The sequence below is a fragment of the Schistocerca americana genome, chromosome 1 (genome assembly GCF_021461395.2).
Source record: "Schistocerca americana isolate TAMUIC-IGC-003095 chromosome 1, iqSchAmer2.1, whole genome shotgun sequence".
NCBI classification, from domain to species: Eukaryota; Metazoa; Arthropoda; class Insecta; order Orthoptera; family Acrididae; genus Schistocerca; species Schistocerca americana.
Genome location: NC_060119.1, coordinates 1,120,646,135 through 1,120,670,177, shown reverse-complemented (window position 1 = coordinate 1,120,670,177; position 24,043 = coordinate 1,120,646,135). Strand labels below are relative to the sequence as shown.

The window sequence follows — 24,043 nt, the reverse complement described above, 5'->3', positions numbered from 1 at the left end:
GCCTCGTATCACTAGCAGTCGAGATGACAGGGATCTTATCCGCATGGCTGTAACGGATCGTGCAGCCACGTCTCGATCCCTGAGTCACATATGGGGACGTTTGCAAGACAGCAACCATCTGCACGAACAGTACGACGTTTGGAGCAGCATGTGATATCAGCTCGGAAACTATGGCTACGGTTACCCTCGACGCTGCATCACTGACAGGAGCGCTTGCGGTGGTGTACTCAACGACGAACCTGTGTGCACGAATGGTAAAACGTCATATTTTTGGATGAATCCAGGTTCCGTTTACAGCATCATGATGGTCGCATCCGTGTTTGGCGACATCGCGTTAACGCACATTGGAAGCGTGTATTCATCATCGGCATACTGGCGTATCACCCGGCGTGATGGTATGGGGTGCCATTGGTTACACGTCTCGGTCACCTCTTATTCGCATTGACGGCACTTTGAACAGTGGGCGTTACATTTCAGATGTGTTACGACCCGTGGCTCCACCCTTCACTCGATTCCTGCGAAACCCTAAATTTCAGCAGGATAATGCACTACCGAATGTTGCAGGTCCTGTACGGGCCTTTCTCGATACAGAAAATGTTCGACTGCTGCCCTGGCCAGCACATTCTCCAGATCTCTCACCAATTGAAAAGCCTGGTCAATGGTGGCCGAGCAACTGGCTCGTCACAATACGCCAGTCACTACTCTTGATGAACTGTGGTATCGTGTTGAAGCTGCATGGGCAGCTGTACCTGTACACCCCATCCAAGCTCTGTCTGACTTAATGCCCAGATGTATCAAGGCCGTTATTACGGCCAGACGTGTCTGTTCTGGGTACTGATTTCTCAGGATCTATGCACCCAAATTGCGTGAAAATGTAATTACATGTCAGTTCTAGTATAATATATTTGTCCAATGGACACCCGTTTATCATCTGCATTTCTTCTTGGTGTAGCAATTTTAATGGCCAGTAATGTATAAACAACTGAAAGTTCAATTGTATAGCCTACAGTGCAGAACGCAGGCATTTTGAGGTTAAAGCAGGGCCGGCAGAGACAGTACGAAGACACTGTTTTATATGTCGATGGACGGTACACAGCGGCGTCATTGGCTATTGTACTGATATACTAGGACGAGACCAGCAAGAATATAGTGTTCTAATATGTAATTAATATTTAATTTATATAGTGGTCACTTATGTGCTGTCGATCTCACCACCTACGATTTGTAATGGCATAGGTACACTGCATATGTCTAATGAATCATCAACTTTGCTCTGTATCAACATAAACAAATATACTTACACCATTACACATTGGGTCTCGATACTGTGGGACATAACACTCCAGATCTTAAATAACAGTAGTTCTCATCTCTTTGTTCTTATCAAGCTGTTTGAGAGGTTTCTCTTGGTTGTACGACAGCTGCTGAAACTAGAAATCCTCTCTCAGAGTTGTCCCAATTAAGACTCCCTCGGCCCTGCGGTGAGGTTGCGTGGCATTTGGCTGAACAGACTGGCTCTTCAATGGGTCTGTACTTGGTCAGACAGTTCTACCTTTACAGGTATAGAATAAAAAAGTTGAAGGAAAGAAAATAAATATACACCAGGCAGTTACCGAGCGAGGTGGTGCAGTGGTATCACACTGGACTCGCATTCGGGAGGACGACGGTTCAATCCAGCGTCCGGCCATCCTGATTTAGGTTTTCCGTGATTTCCCTAAATCGCTCCGGGAAAATTCTGGGATAGTTCCTTTGAAAGGGCACGGCCGACTTCCTTCCCCATCCTTCCCTAATCCGATGAGACCGATGACCTCGCTGTTTGGTCTCTTCCCCCAAACAATCCAATCCAACCAGGCAGTTAGTTACCACTCTACAATGGCCGAGGAGAACTTGGCTGGAAGGCCGTGGATGTGTGACCATTTAACGCTGCTAGAAGTCCAACAATATTTTATTCATTCGTATCGTGTCTAGACCATGGATTTGCACTTTACGTAATTATCGCAGAAATGCAATTTACACGCACCCTTGTACACATTTCTAGTCAACCTGGAATCCAGTCTGATAGAGTCATTCACATACAGCGTTGCACCTTGTTAATTATTCTGATATGAGGTTCTGACACAGAAAAGACGGTTTGTTGACGCAGCTATTTTGATCTGAACATGACACAGAAAGATCAAAAAATTAAGAATGTGCAACTCAGACTGTAGAATAAATAAGAACTGTTTCAAATATCAGTACCGTTTCTGATTCTCTCGGGGCGAATATAAAGGCTATAGCCGTAAGATTTTTGTTGTATGCCTGTGCCCATCATACTCATTACTCGCAGCTTTACCGCCGATTTCAGTAAGAGTTCGGGCACTGTCTGTGCATCCGCACAGAAGAAGAAGGTCAAATGGCCGGTGAGCCTTAACTATATATATATATATTAGGTTCAGCGTCCTGTGATATATACAGCCCGAATTGCAGCTTTCGGTACACCGTACAGCCACCTGGTGCATTGAGGTTGTTGTCAGGTATTTTGATCTCCATAGTTTGCTTTATTACCCTATCCCAGATCGTGTTAGACCTCCTTGCAATGGCGATTTCGTCAATTGCAATTTTATGTTCATTTTTCACAGAAGGTTCAGCTATAGCTTATTTCTCCGGGCAGTGTAGTAACAGACATCTCTCACCTTATACCCACCATGTAGTGTAATAAGAGACACCTCTCACCTTATACCTACCATGTAGTGTAGTAACAAACACCTCTCACCTTATACCCACCGCGTAGTGTAGTAACAGACACCTCTCGCCTTATATCCACTGTGTTGTCTCGTGTGCAAGCTCTACACGACGTAACATTATCCACACTCAGACGATATTTTGCTAACGCTGAGAGCTCCGAGGTCAACCTTATCGGTCACAGGCCTCTCGGTGTACTTTAGTTCGGAGACCGAAGACGACCCAATATTTTTCTTCAGGAGCACTGGACCATACAACGGAAAGAAGGTACTTTCCACCTCGGCGATGTTCTGCTTGCAGATATATTTGGGATATTTGTTGGTGGTTGTGACGGAAGTCTTCTGGTAGGTGGCTCAGTTCTCGTGGAAAATCTTCTGTATTAGAGGCAGCTTCCATTCGATGAACCCGACTCAAAAGCACACTTTTCTAAGGAAGTCTTATAAAAGGAAAGATATAGTATACTGTGCTTAAAAAAAAACATTCAACCTCTTTGACAAGACTATATCTTTTACATGAATGAAGGTACAAAGGAAGGGTAAATTTTGGTTTGCGCGTAAAGTTTTTGTTTATCAAAACAATCACACAATTTTACAAGGGTATTTCTTTTAAACGCTTGCGTATACAACCTTGGCGTACATTTTAACAATTACATTTAGGATCAAGGATCTCATTTACCTTACAGAAATCTTCGATATTCCCTCCATTGGACACACGACAAACACCAGACTATTTACATAATTGTGCGTGCTTGTCTGGTGTTACTGCTATCACTGCTGTTAGTATGTGTCGTCGAACTACACCGAAATTTGTTGGAAGGCGTGGCCCACATACGGAATCTTTCACAAACGCGCAGGAAAAAATAACCCACATGCCGTGAGATCAAGCGACCTTGGAGGTTAATGGTGCAACTCGAGTTTCGTAGGTCCCTTACGACCGATACATCATAAAGGCAGCTCATTGTTAGGAACTGATTTCAAGTAGAAGAATTAGTCTTGTGAAGTTAATCTTTCTGAGGTATCCTGAAGCTGAATACCGAAGCAAATTGCTCTTGAAAGATACACTCCTGGAAATTGAAATAAGAACACCGTGAATTCATTGTCCCAGGAAGGGGAAACTATATTGACACATTCCTGGGGTCAGATACATCACATGATCACACTGACAGAACCACAGGCACATAGACACAGGCAACAGAGCATGCACAATGTCGGCACTAGTACAGTGTATATCCACCTTTCGCAGCAATGCAGGCTGCTATTCTCCCATGGAGACGATCGTAGAGATGCTGGATGTAGTCCTGTGGAACGGCTTGCCATGCCATTTCCACCTGGCGCCTCAGTTGGACCAGCGTTCGTGCTGGACGTGCAGACCGCGTGAGACGACGCTTCATCCAGTCCCAAACATGCTCAATGGGGGACAGATCCGGAGATCTTGCTGGCCAGGGTAGTTGACTTACACCTTCTAGAGCACGTTGGGTGGCACGGGATACATGCGGACGTGCATTGTCCTGTTGGAACAGCAAGTTCCCTTGCCGGTCTAGGAATGGTAGAACGATGGGTTCGATGACGGTTTGGATGTACCGTGCACTATTCAGTGTCCCCTCGACGATCACCAGTGGTGTACGGCCAGTGTAGGAGATCGCTCCCCACACCATGATGCCGGGTGTTGGCCCTGTGTGCCTCGGTCGTATGCAGTCCTGATTGTGGCGCTCACCTGCACGGCGCCAAACACGCATACGACCATCATTGGCACCAAGGCAGAAGCGACTCTCATCGCTGAAGACGACACGTCCCCATTCGTCCCTCCATTCACGCCTGTCGCGACACCACTGGAGGCGGGCTGCACGATGTTGGGGCGTGAGCGGAAGACGGCCTAACGGTGTGCGGGACCGTAGCCCAGCTTCATGGAGACAGTTGCGAATGGTCCTCGCCGATACCCCAGGAGCAACAGTGTCCCTATTTTGCTGGGAAGTGGCGGTGCGGTCCCCTACGGCACTGCGTAGGATCCTACGGTCTTGGCGTGCATCCGTGCGTCGCTGCGGTCCGGTCCCAGGTCGACCACTGGCGACAACATCGATGTACTGTGGAGACCTCACGCCCCACGTGTTGAGCAATTCGGCGGTACGTCCACCCGGCCTCCCGCATGCCCACTATACGCCCTCGCTCAAAGTCCGTCAACTGCACATACGGTTCACGTCCACGCTGTCGCGGCATGCTACCAGTGTTAAAGACTGCGATGGAGCTCCGTATGCCACGGCAAACTGGCTGACACTGACGGCGGCGGTGCACAAATGCTGCGCAGCTAGCGCCATTCGACGGCCAACACCGCGGTTCCTGGTGTGTCCGCTGTGCCGTGCGTGTGATCATTGCTTGTACAGCCCTCTCGCAGTGTCCGGAGCAAGTATGGTGGGTCTGACACACCGGTGTCAATGTGTTCTTTTTTCCATTTCCAGGAGTGTATATATGAAAGTAATGACAGAGGCAATGATACGAATAATACTCTTCGTTTCGATAGCCGATGGTGAGGAGTGATATTAACTATCAAGACAGTACTGTAAGTCGCAGCGGTTAGACGACAGAACTTCCTTTCCAAACAAATCTTTCAAAAGTTTGCTCGTTATCGAACTCATTATCAGTAGTGGTCACTGGCCTTCTGATCTGCCACATACTTGAGCAAATATTATCGTGTTGGTGAAAAGCAGATATCAGACTTCGAAACTGCATGAGCTGAATATTCCGAAAGCTGCCTTGATGGCGTCGTTGTATCGTAAGATGGCGTGACGTAGGCTTTAATCTGGTTGCCCTTTAAGAAAGGTAAATGAAAGAGGTGAAAGAATATGAATAAAAGCAGAAGAAAGTATTACGAACACCAAGATACCATAGTTAATGCACAGTTACTGATCAACTCTTTATAGCTGACAGCTTTGGACGACACTGTAAAATCCGCCACGATTCAAATGGTGTAACCTTTCCCGTGACTTTTGGCCATGCTGGAAAGCTAGTAACTGACTCAGTTCTTTAGTAGGAGATCGACTGCAGTATTTTCCACGTTTTGGGGAACTATTATCCTCTGAAAACATTCCACAAAAGCATCGTCTCCCCATCCCTCATAGTGATCCATCAACATCTGAAGCTGTTCACGTCCCTTATATAGCCCACCAGACCTGGTAACAACATTAAACACGAACAACGCTAATCCTCTCTAGTGGCCATTCTACCTGTAACTCTAATCATTTACGTACTCGCGGATGATGTGCATATGTACGAAGTTACATTGAGATCCGATCATGTCTTCTGAGTGATTCACATTGTGTTGTCAGACACTATAGTAAGCTTGTCTACCTTCTCTTAGTAATGTACTACAAATCCACAAAATTTAATCGGGCAAGTGAATAAGCTGGCTCCAGAAGACAATACATCTTATACTTAATTACAGATTAGAACACTGAATGTGAATTATCTCAGCCTGGGATTCGTAGATTTTGAGCGAAACTTATGACTCAACTGCAACATAATCTACATAGACAAACCTTACGAAACAGGTACAGACTCAGCCTCTATTAGTACATACGTATGTCAATGCTAGACCTTTCAGTACACTTCATCACGACAGTGAGAAATTTAGACTTGAAAGAGAAATCAGGCAAGAAAACTGTAAATTAAAACTAATCTCAGCAGGGTCTACAAGACTTTTTAGATCCTTAAATCAAAGAAATAAAAATAATGAAATATATCTGCACCTTCTTTGTTTTGTTGATGACAAGTGCTGTTTGTATCTAATGCAGAAAAACTTCACCAAAGAATGGAGATAAGTACTTGTATGAGAAAAGTTTGGAAACAGGCCCAAAAACTACTTGCAATAAGAGTAACATACAAAAAATACGTTGATAATAAAACACTACAACTTAACGATGAGTTCCTAAAACTAGTTGCAGAGTTTTCGTATTCATGCAGTTGAAGACAAGAAATGAATGTTCAGGAAAAGAAATGAACAGAACAACAAAATGCCTGAATAGCGCTGAGTAAACTAAGCAGACTTTTCAAAACTAAGCTTCCAGATTGTCTGAAAAGGAAAGTATATAATCAGTGTGAAATACAACTTTGATTCATGGCAGACAGTCACAGTTTTTCATTGCTAAAACCATTAAAACTTGCAAGTTGCTCGTCAAGCAAGAGTTGCACAACTTGGGAGGGGCAGGAAAACAAAACAGTGTGTATGGGAACAGACTGAGGACGAAGACACAGCGGGTGTTTCACAGTTCATGTTACACACTTCTAGGGGTTTGCAGAGGGGACTTCGTAGATCAAGTTTTACACAGAAACCCATGTCCGGAAACGTCATCCAACGACGCTACAGAGCTTCAAAGTTATAGGAGTCGACGCCTGTTAATGTACGTATGTACAGGGCGATTCCGTGATGATGTTGCAAACTTTCATGGATGATGGAGAAGGATAAATGTATCAATCTGAGGTAAGGGTACCTGGTTCGGAAACGAACGTGTCGAAAGTTACAAGCGAACATCATTCTCATACCTTTGAAATAGCATCGGTACTGTTGTTGCTAAGATTGTAGGGTAGGCAACTTTCAGAGGTCGTAGTATAGACAAAAACATGAAAAAATCTCCAGTAAACACGGTCTCTAAAATGCATACCTGAGGATTATGAGCACTTGTTCATCTTCGTTAGTGTGAGACACAATTGTTGATATGTCTTAAGGTATGCATTTAGGATCCCGTTTCCTCGACTTTCTTCATGTGTTGGTTCATACTACCAGCTCTGAAAGTTGCCTACCCTACAATCGCAGCAACAACAGTAACGGCAAATTTATTACACTGTCAGACGTATCAAAATGATTTTGGCTTGTAACTTGCGACTAGTTTTTCCTAATCAGGACCTCTTAAATGAAACTGATACGTTTATCCGTCTGCATGATCCTTCAAAGTCTTTAACGTTATCACGGAATCATCCTTTGTATACACTGGGTCCAAATTTAAAGCAGCAAACCAAAATTTTGCAACGTTGTGTTTACTTTGCCACAAAACGGTATAATCAGATGATAGTTAAATAGGAATATAAGGAATGCAATATAAAGGATACAGATGTACACATTAGAGAAGAATGTTCTTCGTTTTTTCTTTTTCTTCAACTTAACGGATTTGCATACACATTACGACAAATGGTTACTGCTCTCAGTACGGTCTGCGACAAACTCTGGCAGCAATACAGGCCTGACAAACGACGGGCCGTTCTGTAAATGATATACCAGTCTCATGTTGAGGCAATAACGCCCATTTTTCCTGCAGCGCTGCTCGCAAGTCTTAGAGAGTGGTTGGTGGATACTGACGTGATGCAACCCGAGTCCCTAGTGCATGCCAGACGTGTTCTGTAGGATTCAAATAGACAGAGCAAGCAGGGAACGCCATGCCTGCAATATCTTCAGCTTCCTGGAAACCATCAACCACCCGCGCTCGATGTTCTTGTGGTCACCATAACTCCAGAACACACCATTACGGATCATCCTCGATATCAGTCTCTTTCCTCGATGGTTGGGTCCCGAAATAGTGTTCAACGTTCCCTCCAGATGAGAATCCGTACAGGATCATTGTGTCGACCAAATCGGGACTCACCTGTGAGAAGATCATTGGTCCATCGTACGAGCGTCCAGGTGGCATGTTGACGGCTCCAGTCTAGACGTTCCCTTCTGTGAAGACGCGTCAGAGGTACACTTACGGTGGGTCTCCGACAGTAAAGGTCACTCTTCAAATGGTTCAAATGGCTCTGAGCACTATGGGACTTAACGTCTGAGGTCATCAGTCCCCTAGAACTTAGAACTACTTAAACCTAACTTACCTAAGGACGTCACACACATCCATGCCCGAGGCATGGCAGACTGTAGCGCCTAGAACCGCTCGGCCACTCCGGCCGGCAAAGGTCACTCCTCCGAAACCTTCTGCACACCGTTTACCTCGCTACAACATGTTCAATGCATGCTGCGAGGTCAGATACTTGTTGCCACCTGTATAAAAGCCTTGCCCTTACAGCCAAATAAAGGTTCTTTATTTCTGATGCTACACGTGGTCATCCCCGCCCTGGTCTTCGGGATGCAGTTTCGGTCTCTACAAACTGTCACCATATCCTAAAAACAACAAAACGATTTACATTAAGCCATCGGACCACATCAATTTGCGACTGTCCTGCTTCCATTCTTCCCATGGCTCTTCACCACAGAGAGCCTGGTAGGCGTCTTCTCTGAGCCATACCGCACCGTCTGTGACTGTGTACACAGCGATTGTCGATGCGGGACCACCCGGCAAATACTATCCCGTTTGACAGGTGCGCTGACGTTTTCGCTGGCGTGGTTGTCCGTTGACCAGAATGGTATCTTCCATGCAGGACACGATCTTAAGGACATCTGTTTACAGTTTGTATGATTATATCGTGATATCGTGAATTACGCACAAGACGCATAGTGATTTGCTGCGTTAATTTAGGACACCAGTGCACATACCTTTACAAGCGCCGGCGCTTATAGCTTTCAAGACCCGTAGCGTCGTTGGATGACGTTTCTGGACGTGGCTTCCTACGTAAAACCTGATCTACTGAGTCCCCTCTACAACCTCTCGAAGTTCGTAATATGAGTTGTGAAACACCCTTTATATACGACCGTAATGAAAATGAAATTGAGATAGACAGTTCACGCAGCAGGGCAAGTGGATGTGATGTGGAAATGGAAACCTGTGATCGACCCTAAAGTGGGTTTCAACGTCACAGCAATTTTTCTGAGCATGGCGCTACTGAAAGCGATAGGTAATTGCATTCCTCCGGTCTGTGAACTGACTTATACATCTAGTTATAGGGGAGGACTTACTGTTTAATGTGTGCCGCAGCTTGGCGTTTCTCACATTAAATACATTAAATATCAATGCCAGAGGTAAAAGAAGTGGCGACTGACAGATAAAAGCTATGGGACTGGACCGGGATCGAACCCAAACTATTGTATTTCTAGTCTATCGCTTAACGACTGAGCCGCCAAATCATCGATACGGACCAAAACAGGTGTTAACTGCATTCCAATAGATAACAAAAGCACGAGACTACGACCTGTTAGATGACAAGTATTTGGCATTAGGAAGGAACTACATGGGTGTAGAGTTCATAGAGGAGATAGGGAAGATCCCACGGAGGGCAGCGCGCTTCGTTACAGCAATCGTGAAAGCGTTACGGAGGTAATAAACTCCACTGGAAGGCTCTGCAAGAGAGACCCTCAGTACCTCGGTGCGGGCTTTTGATGAAGTTTCGAGAACATACCTTCACCGAAGAGTCAAGCAGTATATTGCTCCCCCCTACGTATATCTCGCGAAGAGACCATGAGGATAAAATCAGAGAGATTAGAGCCCACGCAGAGGCATACCGAGAATCTTTCTTTCCACAAACAGTACGAGACTGGAATAAGGGAGAACCGATAGAGGTACTCAAGGTACCCTCCGCCACACATCGACAGGTGGCTTGCGGAGTATGGATGTAGATGTAGATGTTGATAACTGAAGACCACAACATTGGCGGAAGTCTGGAATAGCTTCCATCCAACCAATGATGTCAAATGACCGAAAGTAGAGGTGACGATCTATGGTCCAATGCAGAAAGCTAGCCAAGTTAATCCGTCAACTGTGAGTGGCTAGACGTTTGTCATTTTGTCCAGAGTTGACCCAGATCGTACATAGCACTGAATTGTAATCATCCTAATAGGCCGGCCGAAGTGGCCGTGCGGCTAAAGGCGCTGCAGTCTGGAACCGCAAGATCGCTACGGTCGCAGGTTCGAATCCTGCCTCGGGCATGGATGTTTGTGATGTCCTTAGGTTAGTTAGGTTTAACTAGTTCTAAGTTCTAGGGGACTAATGACCTCAGCAGTTGAGTCCCATAGTGCTCAGAGCCATTTGAACCAGCCATCCTAATATAAACATGAATTGCTTTAAAAATATCATGGGAAACCTTCTCGGAGTTCCTACTGCTGAATATGCATTCGTGTTCTCAAGTATGGCCACATTGTAGTTTGTTGAACCAAGCTAAACAAGTTTCACGCTACACTGATTGTCATCTTTGCGCCATTGGCTCCCTGACAAGCACACTCCTACAACTATGAGGATATTTGCACACATTATAATTAAACATACCTGCCATAGCGTACTAAGGATTTACTAATCTTCTCTAAATCCCTCTCGACACTGAACAGTGACTTTGGCGATCTCATAAACCAATTAAAGGAACTTGGCTGGGGAGATACTAATGCAGACAGAAATCTGGACATACATTGACCTTCCAATCAAGGGCGCACGTAGACACAACAATAGTCCATACGCTTTTGTTTTAGGACTCCCCGTGTTGGGCGTGAGGCACCTTCAAGCACTGCTGCTATGCGTCACCCACGTGCTGATCTTCATCTTGCGCACAGACATGTCGATGGGGGTCGTTGTCATGGCCAACAACACTGGCAGCAACCCTAACATCAAGGTGGGTACCTGCTGGCCGAACTGCTGGGCCATCACAACACTCACCTAGTGCACACAATTGGTAATTCCTATAAATAGGACTGATACGTAGTTTTCGTATTACTCATGCCCTTTGTAATAAGCTTACGTAAGTTTAGTTTAGCGTTTGTGCTCAATGATTCAACATCTTGACGGTACAGTAATGCCCTCTTTCTGTATGTGGTAGGATTCTAGTCCAATTGGTTTATCATTCCTCACACAACTGTATGAGCTCTCTGAAAAGTAGTAGTGTATGTTTTTAATTATATGTGACTACTGAGACTTGTCTCTGGTAAAAGTTGTGACGCTTTCTGTGTGTAGTTTCAGTGAAACCAAATTCTGGCTCCCGACTAAACGCTGCCACATATTCACCTTATGGACCTAATTAGAATATATGACTTAATAAACAGGCTGCAGGCCTTTCCAAGAGTCTGGCCTCAGAGTTCACTTGTCACTTGTGATATGAGCTATGTGCCATGTGACTACTAATAAGTCATAACATATCTCTATATCACAATGTTTATTACATAAAGACAACTCATAATAGTATTTCACAATAATAGCAGACACTGGTCATACTTTCCCATTGTTGCCAACCTATTATTGGATGGACTACACAGCAACAAGAGTGTTGTAGGTCTATATGACCTACCACAACGTCGCTCTGAACGCACTTTTGTCGTCTCTCTAACATCTATTTATAGACTTGCCCCTCCCTACCAGTCTACGAGAGGTGAGATCACAAAAACGAAATATAAATACATACTTTGTAGCAGAATGAAGCTGCTTGAAGGTCAGTGATATTTCAACTCATATTGGTATTAATTCAAAGGAAATTTTCTTCTTATATTAAATTAAATGGAATCTATATTAATGTGGTGTTTGAGCCAGCTGTTCTTTAATCAACCCATTCTGTCATATTAGCAAAAGTAAATGCTATATTTACGAAATTTAAAACGACTGAGAACTGATGTGTGAAATCTATCATCTTAAAGAAATTTTTCGTGCTGATTCCAAAATTAGTTTTAGATTTTGCGAGTCCACAATATTTCAGAAGTTATGGAGAATTTAATATTATGAATAATATTTTATTGAAACTAATCCAGCTGATGTCTTTCTGTAAAACATGATGTTTTGTCCTCCAGCATGAATGAACATTATTTTTGAAACAGTCGTTTAACTGAATTTTGTTATTGCACCAAAACTTCCTTTCTTAATGTGTGGAGAAATTATTTCTTGTTTTGTAAAGTTATTCACTCCACTATACGCTGAACGGTACAGCAATCGTTTTCCTAGATTTTATAAAGAAATGGTCTCAGTCGGGAACTTATTTTTATTACAAACAGCATGTTTCATCTGATTGAGACTTCATCAGATTTTATGAAAAACAGTCAGGAGCATTTCAAATGACCAGCTTGGAAGATGGCGGATCAGAACTGATAAACACTCTAAGAGATATTTCTGTTGCACTAGACCCACTTACAAATCGTGAATACCACCGAAAGAGCCAAACGTATGTCTTATAGACTTGAAAACTGGGTAAATAAATCTCGTGCAAGGTGACCACACTGGAACTATCCAGTTCCAACATTTTTATCTGGATTTTTGGGTTTATACAACGTATCTGTAGCTCTAGATTGCGCTTTGTTTCAGGGTGTCCATGATTTACAACTGTATCTAGTCTGACAGAAATATCCGCTGACATGACATTCTCTTGATAACTTTTCATAAAATCTGATGAAGACTTAACCAGGTGAAATGCGTTATTTGTAATAAAAATAACTTTGCAACTGAAACTGTTTCTTTATAGATATTCTATTTCATACAGGACCACCATGTCACTTGAGAACAGCCTAGAAGGCTAAAACTAGCTGAGAACAAACAAGATTAATGCAGCAAAAGTGGAAAACTCCAACATGTTTTAATAAATACATTGATTTGGTATCTGCTGTGAAGAAAATGTGTCTCATACGAGCACATAAAGATAAGGGTAAAATCCAATGTTATCAGCACATCAAAATTAAACTGTTGAAGACTATTGAAGCATCAGATTTAGTGAGCAGTTAAAAGCAATTACAAACTTTGTGAATGTAATTATTAAACTTCTAACACAAGTCGCTAAGAAAGTGAAAAAGTGCAGTGATATCATCCAGATGAAATATGAAAATCATGCTAAATTTCAACAGAAGATCCGGTTGAATCGTCAATTATGTCTAGCACACCTACAACTAGGAAAAACGTTCATTCTATTGCAGTGTAAATTAATAATCAGATTAGCTAACGAGTATGAACGTCTTGTGACTAAATAAATTAGGGAAACACATATAAACAAATTAACGATATCATAGTTCATGCTCAGACGAAGGGAACTTGTGAATGTGAACGAGCAGCCTACAATAAATTAACATTTTTCTACACATTGAGAGTTTGACAAATATTCAGTTTACAGAAACAGAGTTGAATCTCCTGAATAAAGAACTAAAATCTAACTTACTTTCCAAACTACAAAGTAGTATGACAAAAAGTCTCATAGTTCATACAAAAATATCGTTAGATGTGGCACATCTCCCCACTGTCGGCGAAAACAAAATTACTTATAAAATCTCTGAAATCGTTTCAAAGCAAATAAAATACTGTGATGAAGACAGTTACCAGATTTGGGCCAACCAAAATACAGTGTGACATATTAACAAGAAATTAAATAAACATGGTGCATTAGGCATAAAGGCAACACATTGGTAATATTATCAAAAGATGAATTTCTCAATAGGGTTCATGAGTTTTTCGTAATGAATGATATAAGTTAAAACATGAACTACAAATTTAATGCACAAATGAAGAAAATCCTTAAACTTGCAATTATCTCTTCACCGATAAAGAGATAAAGAAATGCATAGTTGTTAACACCTAAAACCAACATTACGAGCACAAACAAAAATCCATAAAAAGGACATACCTATCGACGCTATTGTCAATAGTGTTGCCAGCCGCTCCCATTTTTGTGAAAAAAATTAAGTTATTTAAACAACAAGTTATTTAAACAACATGGTTAACACTTGGTTCAAGAATCATAAAAGGTGGTTGTATACATGGAAGAAGCCTGGAGATACTGGAAGGTCTCAGATACATTATATAATAGTAAGACAGAGATTCAGGAACCAGGTTTTAAATTGTAAGACATTTCCAGGGGCAGACGTGGACTCTAACCACAATCTGTTGGTTATGAACTGCAGATTAAAACTGAAGAAACTGCAAAAAGGTGGGAATTTGAGGAGATGCGACCTGGATAAACTGAAAGAACCAGAGGTTGTAGAGAGCTTCTGGGAGAGCATTAAGGAACGACTGACAGGAATGGGGGAAAAATATATACAGTATCAGAAGAATGGGTAGCTTTGAGAGATGAAATAGTGAAGGTAGCAGACGATCAAGTAGGGCTAATAGAAACCCTTGAGTAACAGAAGAAATATTGAATTTAACTGATGAAAGTAGGAAATATAAAAATCCAGTAAATGAAGCAGGCAAGAAGGAATACAAACGTCTCAAAAATGAGATCGACAGGAAGTGCAAAATGGCTAAGCAGGGATGGCTAGAGGACAAATGTAAGGATGTAGAGGCTTATCTCACTAGGGGTAAGATAGATACTACCTACAGGAAAATTAAAGAGACCTCTGGAGAAAAGAGAACCACTTGCATGAATATCAAGAGCTCAGATGGAAACCCAGTTCCCAGCAAAGAAGACAAAGCAGAAAGATGGAAGGAGTATATAGAGGGTCTATACAAGGGCGATGTTCTTGAGGACAATATTATAGAAATGGAGGAGAATATAGATGAAAATGAAATAGGAGATATGATACTGCGTGAAGAGTTTGACAGAGCACTGAAATACCTAAGTCGAAACAAGGCCCCCGGAGTAGACAACCTTCCCTTAGAACTATCGACCGCCTTGGGAGAGCCAGGCCTAACAATACTCTACCATCTAGTGAGCAAGATGTATGAGACAGGCGAAATACCCCCAGACTTAAAGAATAATATAATAATTCCAATCCCAAAGAAAGCAGGTGTTGACAGACGTGAAAATTACCGAACTATCGGTTTAATAAGCCACGGCTGCAAAATGCTAACTCGAATTTTTTACAGACGAATGGAAAATCTGGTAGATGCCGACCTCGGGGAAGATCAGTTGGGATTCCGTAGAAATGTTGGAACACGTGATGCAATACTGACCCTACGACCTATCTTCGAAGATAGATATATAAAGGAATGGCAAACCTACGTTTCTAGCATTTGTGGACTTAGAGAAAGCTTTTGACAATGTTGAGTGGAATACTCTCTTTCAAATTCTGAAGTTGGCAGGGGTAAAATACAGGGAGCGAAAGGTTATTTCAATTTGTACAGAAACCAGACGGCAGTTATAAGAGTCGAGGGACATGAAGGGAAGCAGTGGTTGGGAAGAGAGTGAGACAGGGATGTAGCCTATCCCTGATGTTATTCAATCTGTATATTGAGCAAGCAGTAACGGAAACAAAAGAAAAATTCGGAGTAGGTATTAAAATCGATGGAGAAGAAATAAAAATTTTCAAGGTTCACCGATGACGTTTTAATTCTGTCAGAGACAGCAAAGGACCTGGAAGAACAGCTGAACGGAATTGACAGTGTCTTGAAAGGAGGATATAAGATGAATATAAACAAAAGCAAAACAGGGATAATGGACTGTAATCGATTTAAATCGGGTGATGCTGCGGGAATTAGATTAGGAAATGAGACGCTTAAAGTAGTAAATGGGTTTTGCTGTTTGGGGAACAAAATAACTGATGATGGTCGAAGTAGAGAGGATATAAAATGTAGACTGGCAATGGCAAGGAAAGCATTTCTGAAGAAGATTAATCTGTTAACATCGAGCATAGATTTAAGTGTTACGAAGTCGTTTCTGAAAGTATTTGTATGGAGTGTAGCAATGTGTGGAAGTGAAACATGGACGATAAATAGTTTGGACAAGAAGAGAATAGAGGCTTCCGAAATGTGGTGCTACAGAAGAATGCTGAAGATTAGATGGGTAGCTCACATAACTAATGAGGAGTTATTGAACAGAATTGGAGAGAAGAGAAATTTGTGGTGCAACTTGACTAGAAGAAGGGCTCGGTTGGTAGGGCATGTTCTGAGGCATCAAGGGATCACCAATTTAGTATTGGAGGGCAACGTGGAGGGTAAAAATCGTAAAGGGAGACCAAGAGATGAATACACTAAGCAGATTCAGAAGGATGTAGGTTGCAGTAGGTACTGGGAGAGTAAGAAGCTTGCACAGGATAGAGTAGCATGGAGAGCTGCATCAAACCAGTCTCTGGACTAAAGACCATAACAACAACAAACAACAAGCCCTACACATATGAAAATAAATACACAATATGAGCTGCACAGGGTACCCTCTAGGGCACCTGGTCACAGTTCACGTGGCTCCCCCTGTTGGAGATTCGAGCTGTCCCTTGGGTATGGGTGTTGTGTGTTGTCTTTCACATAACTTAGTTTAGGTTAGATTAAATAGCATGTAAGCCTAGGGACTGATGACCTCAGCAGTTTGGTACTGTAGTCCTTACCACAACTTTCCAATTCTTCAACTTCAAAAATACGCATAAATTTGTTCCTGATAACAATAAACTTGTTTCTTCTTTAGTCAAATATTCCTATTAAAGAAAAATTAATATAATTAAAAATAATGTAATTGTGTACAAGTAACTAATTCCAGCTGAAATCCACAAGTTCATTTAACTATTATGAATCACTCTTTTATGTAACTACTTTTGGTTTCAAGATAATATATATCCTCAACCAGACAGTTCAGCCCTGGGTAGCTGCATGGCAGGAATCCTAGTTAACATTCATTAAACATGTTAAAGCAGGAGATTTTGAGAAATTTAAACACACAGCAGACAAAACCTTTTAGTACAAACATTATGTCCAAGCAACGTAAATCCTACTACACTCCTGGAAATGGAAAAAAGAACACATTGACACCGGTGTGTCAGACCCACCATACTTGCTCCGGAAACTGCGAGAGGGCTGTACAAGCAATGATCACGCGCACGGCACAGCGGACACACCAGGAACCGCGGTGTTGGCCGTCGAATGGCGCTAGCTGCGCAGCATTTGTGCACCGCCGCCGTCAGTGTCAGCCAGTTTGCCGTGGCATACGGAGCTCCATCGCAGTCTTTAACACTGGTAGCATACTGCGACAGCGTGGACGTGAACCGTATGTGCAGTTGACGGACTTTGAGCGAGGGCGTATAGTGGGCATGTGGGAGGCCGGGTGGACGTACCGCCGAATTGCTCAACACGTGGGGCGTGAGGTCTCCACAGTACATCGATGTTGTCGCCAGTGGTCGGCGGAAGGTGCACGTGCCCGTCGACCTGGGACCGGACCGCAGCGACGCACGGATGCACGCCAAGACCGTAGGATCCTACGCAGTGCCGTAGGGGACCGCACCGCCACTTCCCAGCAAATTAGGGACACTGTTGCTCCTGGGGTATCGGCGAGGACCATTCGCAACCGTCTCCATGAAGCTGGGCTACGGTCCCGCACACCGTTAGGCCGTCTTCCGCTCACGCCCCAACATCGTGCAGCCCGCCTCCAGTGGTGTCGCGACAGGCGTGAATGGAGGGACGAATGGAGACGTGTCGTCTTCAGCGATGAGAGTCGCTTCTGCCTTGGTGCCAATGATGGTCGTATGCGTGTTTGGCGCCGTGCAGGTGAGCGCCACAATCAGGACTGCATACGACCGAGGCACACAGGGCCAACACCCGGCATCATGGTGTGGGGAGCGATCTCCTACACTGGCCGTACACCACTGGTGATCGTCGAGGGGACACTGAATAGTGCACGGTACATCCAAACCGTCATCGAACCCATCGTTCTACCATTCCTAGACCGGCAAGGGAACTTGCTGTTCCAACAGGACAATGCACGTCCGCATGTATCCCGTGCCACCCAACGTGCTCTAGAAGGTGTACGTCAACTACCCTGGCCAGCAAGATCTCCGGATCTGTCCCCCATTGAGCATGTTTGGGACTGGATGAAGCGTCGTCTCACGCGGTCTGCACGTCCAGCATGAACGCTGGTCCAACTGAGGCGCCAGGTGGAAATGGCATGGCAAGCCGTTCCACAGGACTACATCCAGCATCTCTACGATCGTCTCCATGGGAGAATAGCAGCCTGCATTGCTGCGAAAGGTGGATATACACTGTACTAGTGCCGACATTGTGCATGCTCTGTTGCCTGTGTCTATGTGCCTGTGGTTCTGTCAGTGTGATTATGTGATGTATCTGACCCCAGGAATGTGTCAATAAAGTTTCCCCTTCCTGGGACAATGAATTCACGGTGTTCTTATTTCAATTTCCAGGAGTGTACATGGTAAAGAAGAAGACATTGGCACCATCTATTCACAACTAAATCGTCTGCATGACAAAGTGAAATTCACTCATGAAATTGAAATAAATTACTGTATTGACTCTCTACATGTCACAGTGGAAAAAGAAAATTCGTTGTACAGATTTGGAACTCTTTGAAAATCAGCAGTTACATATCCACTAATCAATAATTAATCATGCCACACAGGACCCCATAGAATAAATGTTTTCACTCAATGAGACGGAGATAAATTTTCAACTTGAAGAAGATAAGTTGAACAAAGAATTAGCACTACTAGAAAATTTATATGAAGTACATTATTTCAAACTGCAGATAATAAAAGTATAGGCAGAAAAAAATTAAACAAAGCCCAAAAGTAAATGAAATTAATAATGGAGGAAGCTAAACAAAAAGCTAAGTGTGTTGCTCTGCAATTTTAAAAAATCGTTTCAAATGAAAAACCAAAACTTTTAAAAATAAAAATATCAAAGTTAGGTCCCTTACTGTTAAAATATTGGTTATGTGAGACATTCTACCAGTACAACAGACCCATTTAGATCCACATAATTTGATGTGATGGTTGCGACAGGGTATACATTGGACATATTAGGAGAAACTTTTAGATATATTTCAGAGAGCACATAAAATGTAATGATGACAGTACAAGTGCCTTTGCACTGCATCTCTGAAGCAACAAACATATATTTAAAATATTAGTGAGAAGCTCCAGATTTTACATTATGATAAGAACCAGAAGCAAATGAATATCTTAAGAAATCAAAATTTCCAGTCATTCATATGTCCACCTGATAACTTCTTAATCAGTAAACAGAACTACAGAACAAAAATTCCTGGACAATTTCCGTCTCATTCTGCTAGTTAACATTCAGAGATCATCTATAAAAAAAATGAAATTTAAAATAAAATCTCACTTCACCATACTCTTTAATATTTATTTTTATTTCATTTTTGCCATTTTTTCATATTAGTTAATTCCTCAATATATTTTAACTTTTATCATATACACACATAAATGTACAGTCTTCGTATTTGAAATCATTGTTCCAGTTATTCCACACACACAAACATACAGTCTTTGTATTTGAAATCATTGTTCCAGTTATTCCATGCTTAATATTCCCATTTGATCAGTATAATACTTTTGTAGATGACAAGTTGTCTAACCAAGAAGACAGCATTTTTGGACCAAAATGAATAGAAAAAATTCAAAGACAGTCTCATTTCACTTATGAGGCATAGTTTTCTGCTACAGGTAATGGTATTTAAAATACATTCACAGTCACATTATTAGATTTCTGTGCATGAAGGTAATATAATATATTCCGTTTTATACAGAGCCACAATATCACTTGAGAATGAACTAGGAGGATGAAACTGGTTGCGAACATATAAAGTTAGTGCCGCACAGGCTATGTAAAAACGTAAGGAAAAAAGTTTTTGAAGTAGCCAAATGAGCAGATACCTCATGAAACCTATTATCCTATTATCATCTCTAGGTGTTACAGTTCATGTTAATATAACATGGCGTGATGAATTTAACTCATTACAACATTAGAAATATGTTTTTTTACAGGTACCCTAAAACGCAATTTCGAAAGGATTGTATGGTATCGGCAGAATCAGCAAGAGCTTAACAATATTTTGCTGCTGTTATATACCTGTCTTACGTATAAAAAATTGAATTTACATGATGACAATTTAGATTACTGTCAAAGAGTCTGTCTCTACTTGTCGCAATCAACCTTGCTTCAGTTTTCAAAAATGGATTATAAAATTCTATCTGAAAATGGAATGTAGTTCTCCGATAAATGTTTGGAATGTAATAGTTGGCAGCTGGAATATGTAGTGACTAGATGCGCTTTGTCCAAATCCCTACTGCCAAATGCAACTTACTGGAATAAAGGTTTTCCGGAATGTCTGGAAGAACACAGACAGTTGTTTCAGGTCATGACGCATGTCAAGTTACTCTTGCATCAATGCACTGCTACTTGGACCACCAGATGAAGCAAATGGATCCTTTTTTGAAAAGATGTTAAATAAAACGTGAGTAATATAGTCGAATTAAATTAAGCGATGCTGAGAAAACTGGGTTAGGAAATGATGTCTATAGATTACCTTAGTTCTCAAACAAGGGCTTGGTCGTATCAAATGTCCAGATGTGCTTCTCTCAATATTACAGTAAGTACCTCCTTCTGTCCCTCCTGATACTTGATCACAGCTTGGGTCCCTTTCACACATTCAACTTAAATAAATTACAGAGATCTTAACGGCTCCATAGCTGTTTCGTCATTGGTGTATAGACTTTAATACTGTCTGGCTCGTCTTGTTTACCCTCTCAGCCTGAAGGTATGCTGACGATTATCCCGCAACATCTAGTAAGTCAACACCATAAAACCATTCATCTTCCACTTATCACATGTAGGGATAATACTCAACGCTCAAAGACTTGTGAATGGGTTTGTTTATTTTACCCAAAGGACTACGGCTGGAGCCAATCTGAGACGAGCACCATCCTGAGCGCCTTCTTCTGGGGCTATGTGGTGACGCTGGCTCCTGCAGGATGGGCGGCGGACAGGTTCAATTCGAAGAACTTGTTGTCGGCCTCGCTCATCCTCTCCGGTATCCTCACCATGCTCACAGAGGTGGCTGCAGACACTGGCGGTGTGGTGCTCGTCTGTGCGTTCAGAGTAGTCATGGGTATCTCTCAGGTACGTGGCTGTGACATCCTTACCAGGAAGACATTATTCGTGTAGTGCTTGTCCCGCTTTCAGCACACAGATTAACTACATTAACACACTTCACATTTTGCAGCCAACCTGACTCTCACTCATGCCAACATGATAAGAGATCCATGTAACAATATGAGGCACAACGCTAAGGTGTGGACGAAGACGTCCCTTAGCATCGTTGTGACACATGATATACAGGGTGTTACAAAAAGGTACGGCCAAACTTTCAGGAAACATTCCTCACACACTAATAAAGAAAAGATGTTATGTGGACATGTGTCCGGATACGCTTAATTTCCAAGTTAGAGCTCATTTTAGTTTCGTCAGTATGTACTGTACGTCCTCGATTCACCGCCAGTTGGCCCAATTGAAGGAAGGTAATGTTGACTTCGGTGCTTGTGTTGACATGCGACTCATTGCTCTACAGATTTTCTGTGAACGTTTAGGCAGGCATCGTTGGTGATGTCTTGATTGGTCCCCATGTTCTTCCACCTACGCTCAATGGAACACATTATCATGATTTCATACGGGATACTCTGCCTGTGCTGCTAGAACATCTGCCTTTACAAGTACGACACAACATGTGGTTCATGCACGATGGAGCTCCTGCACATTTCAGTCGAAGTGTTCGTACTCTTCTCAACAACAGATTCGGTGACCGATGGATTGGTAGAGGCGGACCAACTCCATGGCCTCCACGCTCTCCTGCCCTCAACCTTCTTGACTTTCATTTATGGGGGCATTTGAAAGCTCTTGTCTACGCAACCCAGGTACCAAATGTAGAGGCTCTTCGTGCTCGTATTTTTGGACGGCTGTGATACAATACGCCATTCTCCAGGGCTGCATCAGCGCATCAGGGATTCCATGCGATGGAGGGTGGATGCATGTATCCTCGCTATCGGAGGACATTTTGAACATTTCCTGTAACAAAGTGTTTGAAGTCACGCTGGTACGTTCCATGATTAATGCGATTTGAAGAGAAGTAATAAAATGAGCTCTAACATGAAAGTAAGCGTTTCCGGACACATGTCCACATAACATCTTTTCTTTATTTGTGTGTGAGGAATGTTTCCTGAAAGTTTGGCCGTACCTTTTTGTAACACCCTGTATATGTTTGGACACATTTCATGTTGTAAATCTGGACATGGGGCGCGTGCGGCAGTTACAGTAAGCCTGTAGCATACACAGTATCAATAGATATACACGATGCAGAACTATTTTTCATACAACAGATCAAGCTAACCAGCGCTGCGTGAGATTGTTGCAGAAGCATCCTGTTGTCGTCAGCAATGCATAAGTATGGTAGCAATCCTTGGGCATAGAGAAACACAAGTACCTCACGTCAGAAGTCTAGGGAGCACGCTGAGTGCTCAGCACTCTGCCCAAGTTGATTTGTGGAAAAATTATGCTTTGTGAATAGGCCTGAAATGTGGGTACTACCATAAATTTGATCTTCGTGATGCACCCATTATTACATGGAAAATTACATCTTTCTCATGATTTCTATAAATATTTACAGCAGAAACATTCTAATGAATAAACTTGAAATCCTTAATTAAAAAGTACGAGATGGGTCCAATAAGCAAGTTTCCATATTTTATAAAAAAATTACGCACAATTTATCATGTTGAAATAGTTTTAATGACATTATACAATGCTTCTGTTATTTTCTAGATAGTGAGATGTTTTGCGAAGCATTTTTGGTAACGTGACGGAAATTTTTCAAAGCCGGTGTTGTAACCAGGTTGGGTCCTGTGCTCCTGACCTTCTCTTCACTGTCAATGTCACTTCATCATGGATGTTGAAGCGCTTATCTTCAAGACGACTTTTGAGCTGAGATTGCATATGAAACTCATTTGAGGCAAAATCTGGCGAATATGGAGGATGTGGGAACACTTCCCATTTGAATCTTCCGAGCTCCACATAGGTCATTCGAGCTGCATGATGCTGACCATTGTAATGAAGGGAGAGAACTTTGTAAGACAAAAATCCACGGCGTTTTCTTTTGATGACAGCTCATAATTTCTCGAGACATTACAATACTTCTCAGTATAAATTGTGGTGTTGCGAAGCAGGTAGTAACAACCTCTGATAGCACCAAAAGAGAGCTAACATTACTCTTCCTGTGGAATGTACGACAATCGCCATTTTGGGAACTTCGTCACCTTTCATCCACATCGTGCTCTGACATTTTGCCTCAGTTGTCGAAAGATGGACTCAGGTCTCACTGCCATGCGAATGCTCACACAGCCTTGTCCACAAATAAAGCTTAAGCCACGATGTGTGTCGACAGTGGGTTGTTGTTTTGCTGGGGAAAACCGAATAACAGAGCGCAGATCACAAGTGGACAGACTTTGTGGTGGTAACTCCATGCTAACTGTCGGCATACTGGCAAGATACTGCTATAATCGTGGTAAGCCAATGTGAGTGGTGGCAACACATTTCAGTCAAACTCGCCAGTTCCCGCATGTCTTGGGTTTTTTATTTCGCAGAGCAGTAAATTAAGGAAACTTGCTATTGGATGACGCAGTAAAACCTTTCAGAAACACATCTGAAACAGATGCATACATTATGTCCAGCATGTTTTTGAAGAATACCTGTCTTAACTTCTATGTCTAAATTATTAAACTACTTTACTGGTTCAGCAAT

At 42.5% G+C, this 24,043-nt stretch overlaps 1 protein-coding gene across 1 annotated transcript in view; it reads left to right on the top strand.

Moving 5' to 3' along the window:
- Window positions 1-24,043, top strand: part of LOC124596861 (putative inorganic phosphate cotransporter) — an 85,648-nt gene that overhangs the window by 12,613 nt on the left and 48,992 nt on the right. The window contains exons 2-3 of the mRNA XM_047135900.1: window positions 11,089-11,228; window positions 21,143-21,373. Of these exons, the coding sequence (XP_046991856.1) occupies window positions 11,089-11,228; window positions 21,143-21,373 (371 nt within the window). The remainder of the gene's footprint in view (window positions 1-11,088; window positions 11,229-21,142; window positions 21,374-24,043) is intronic.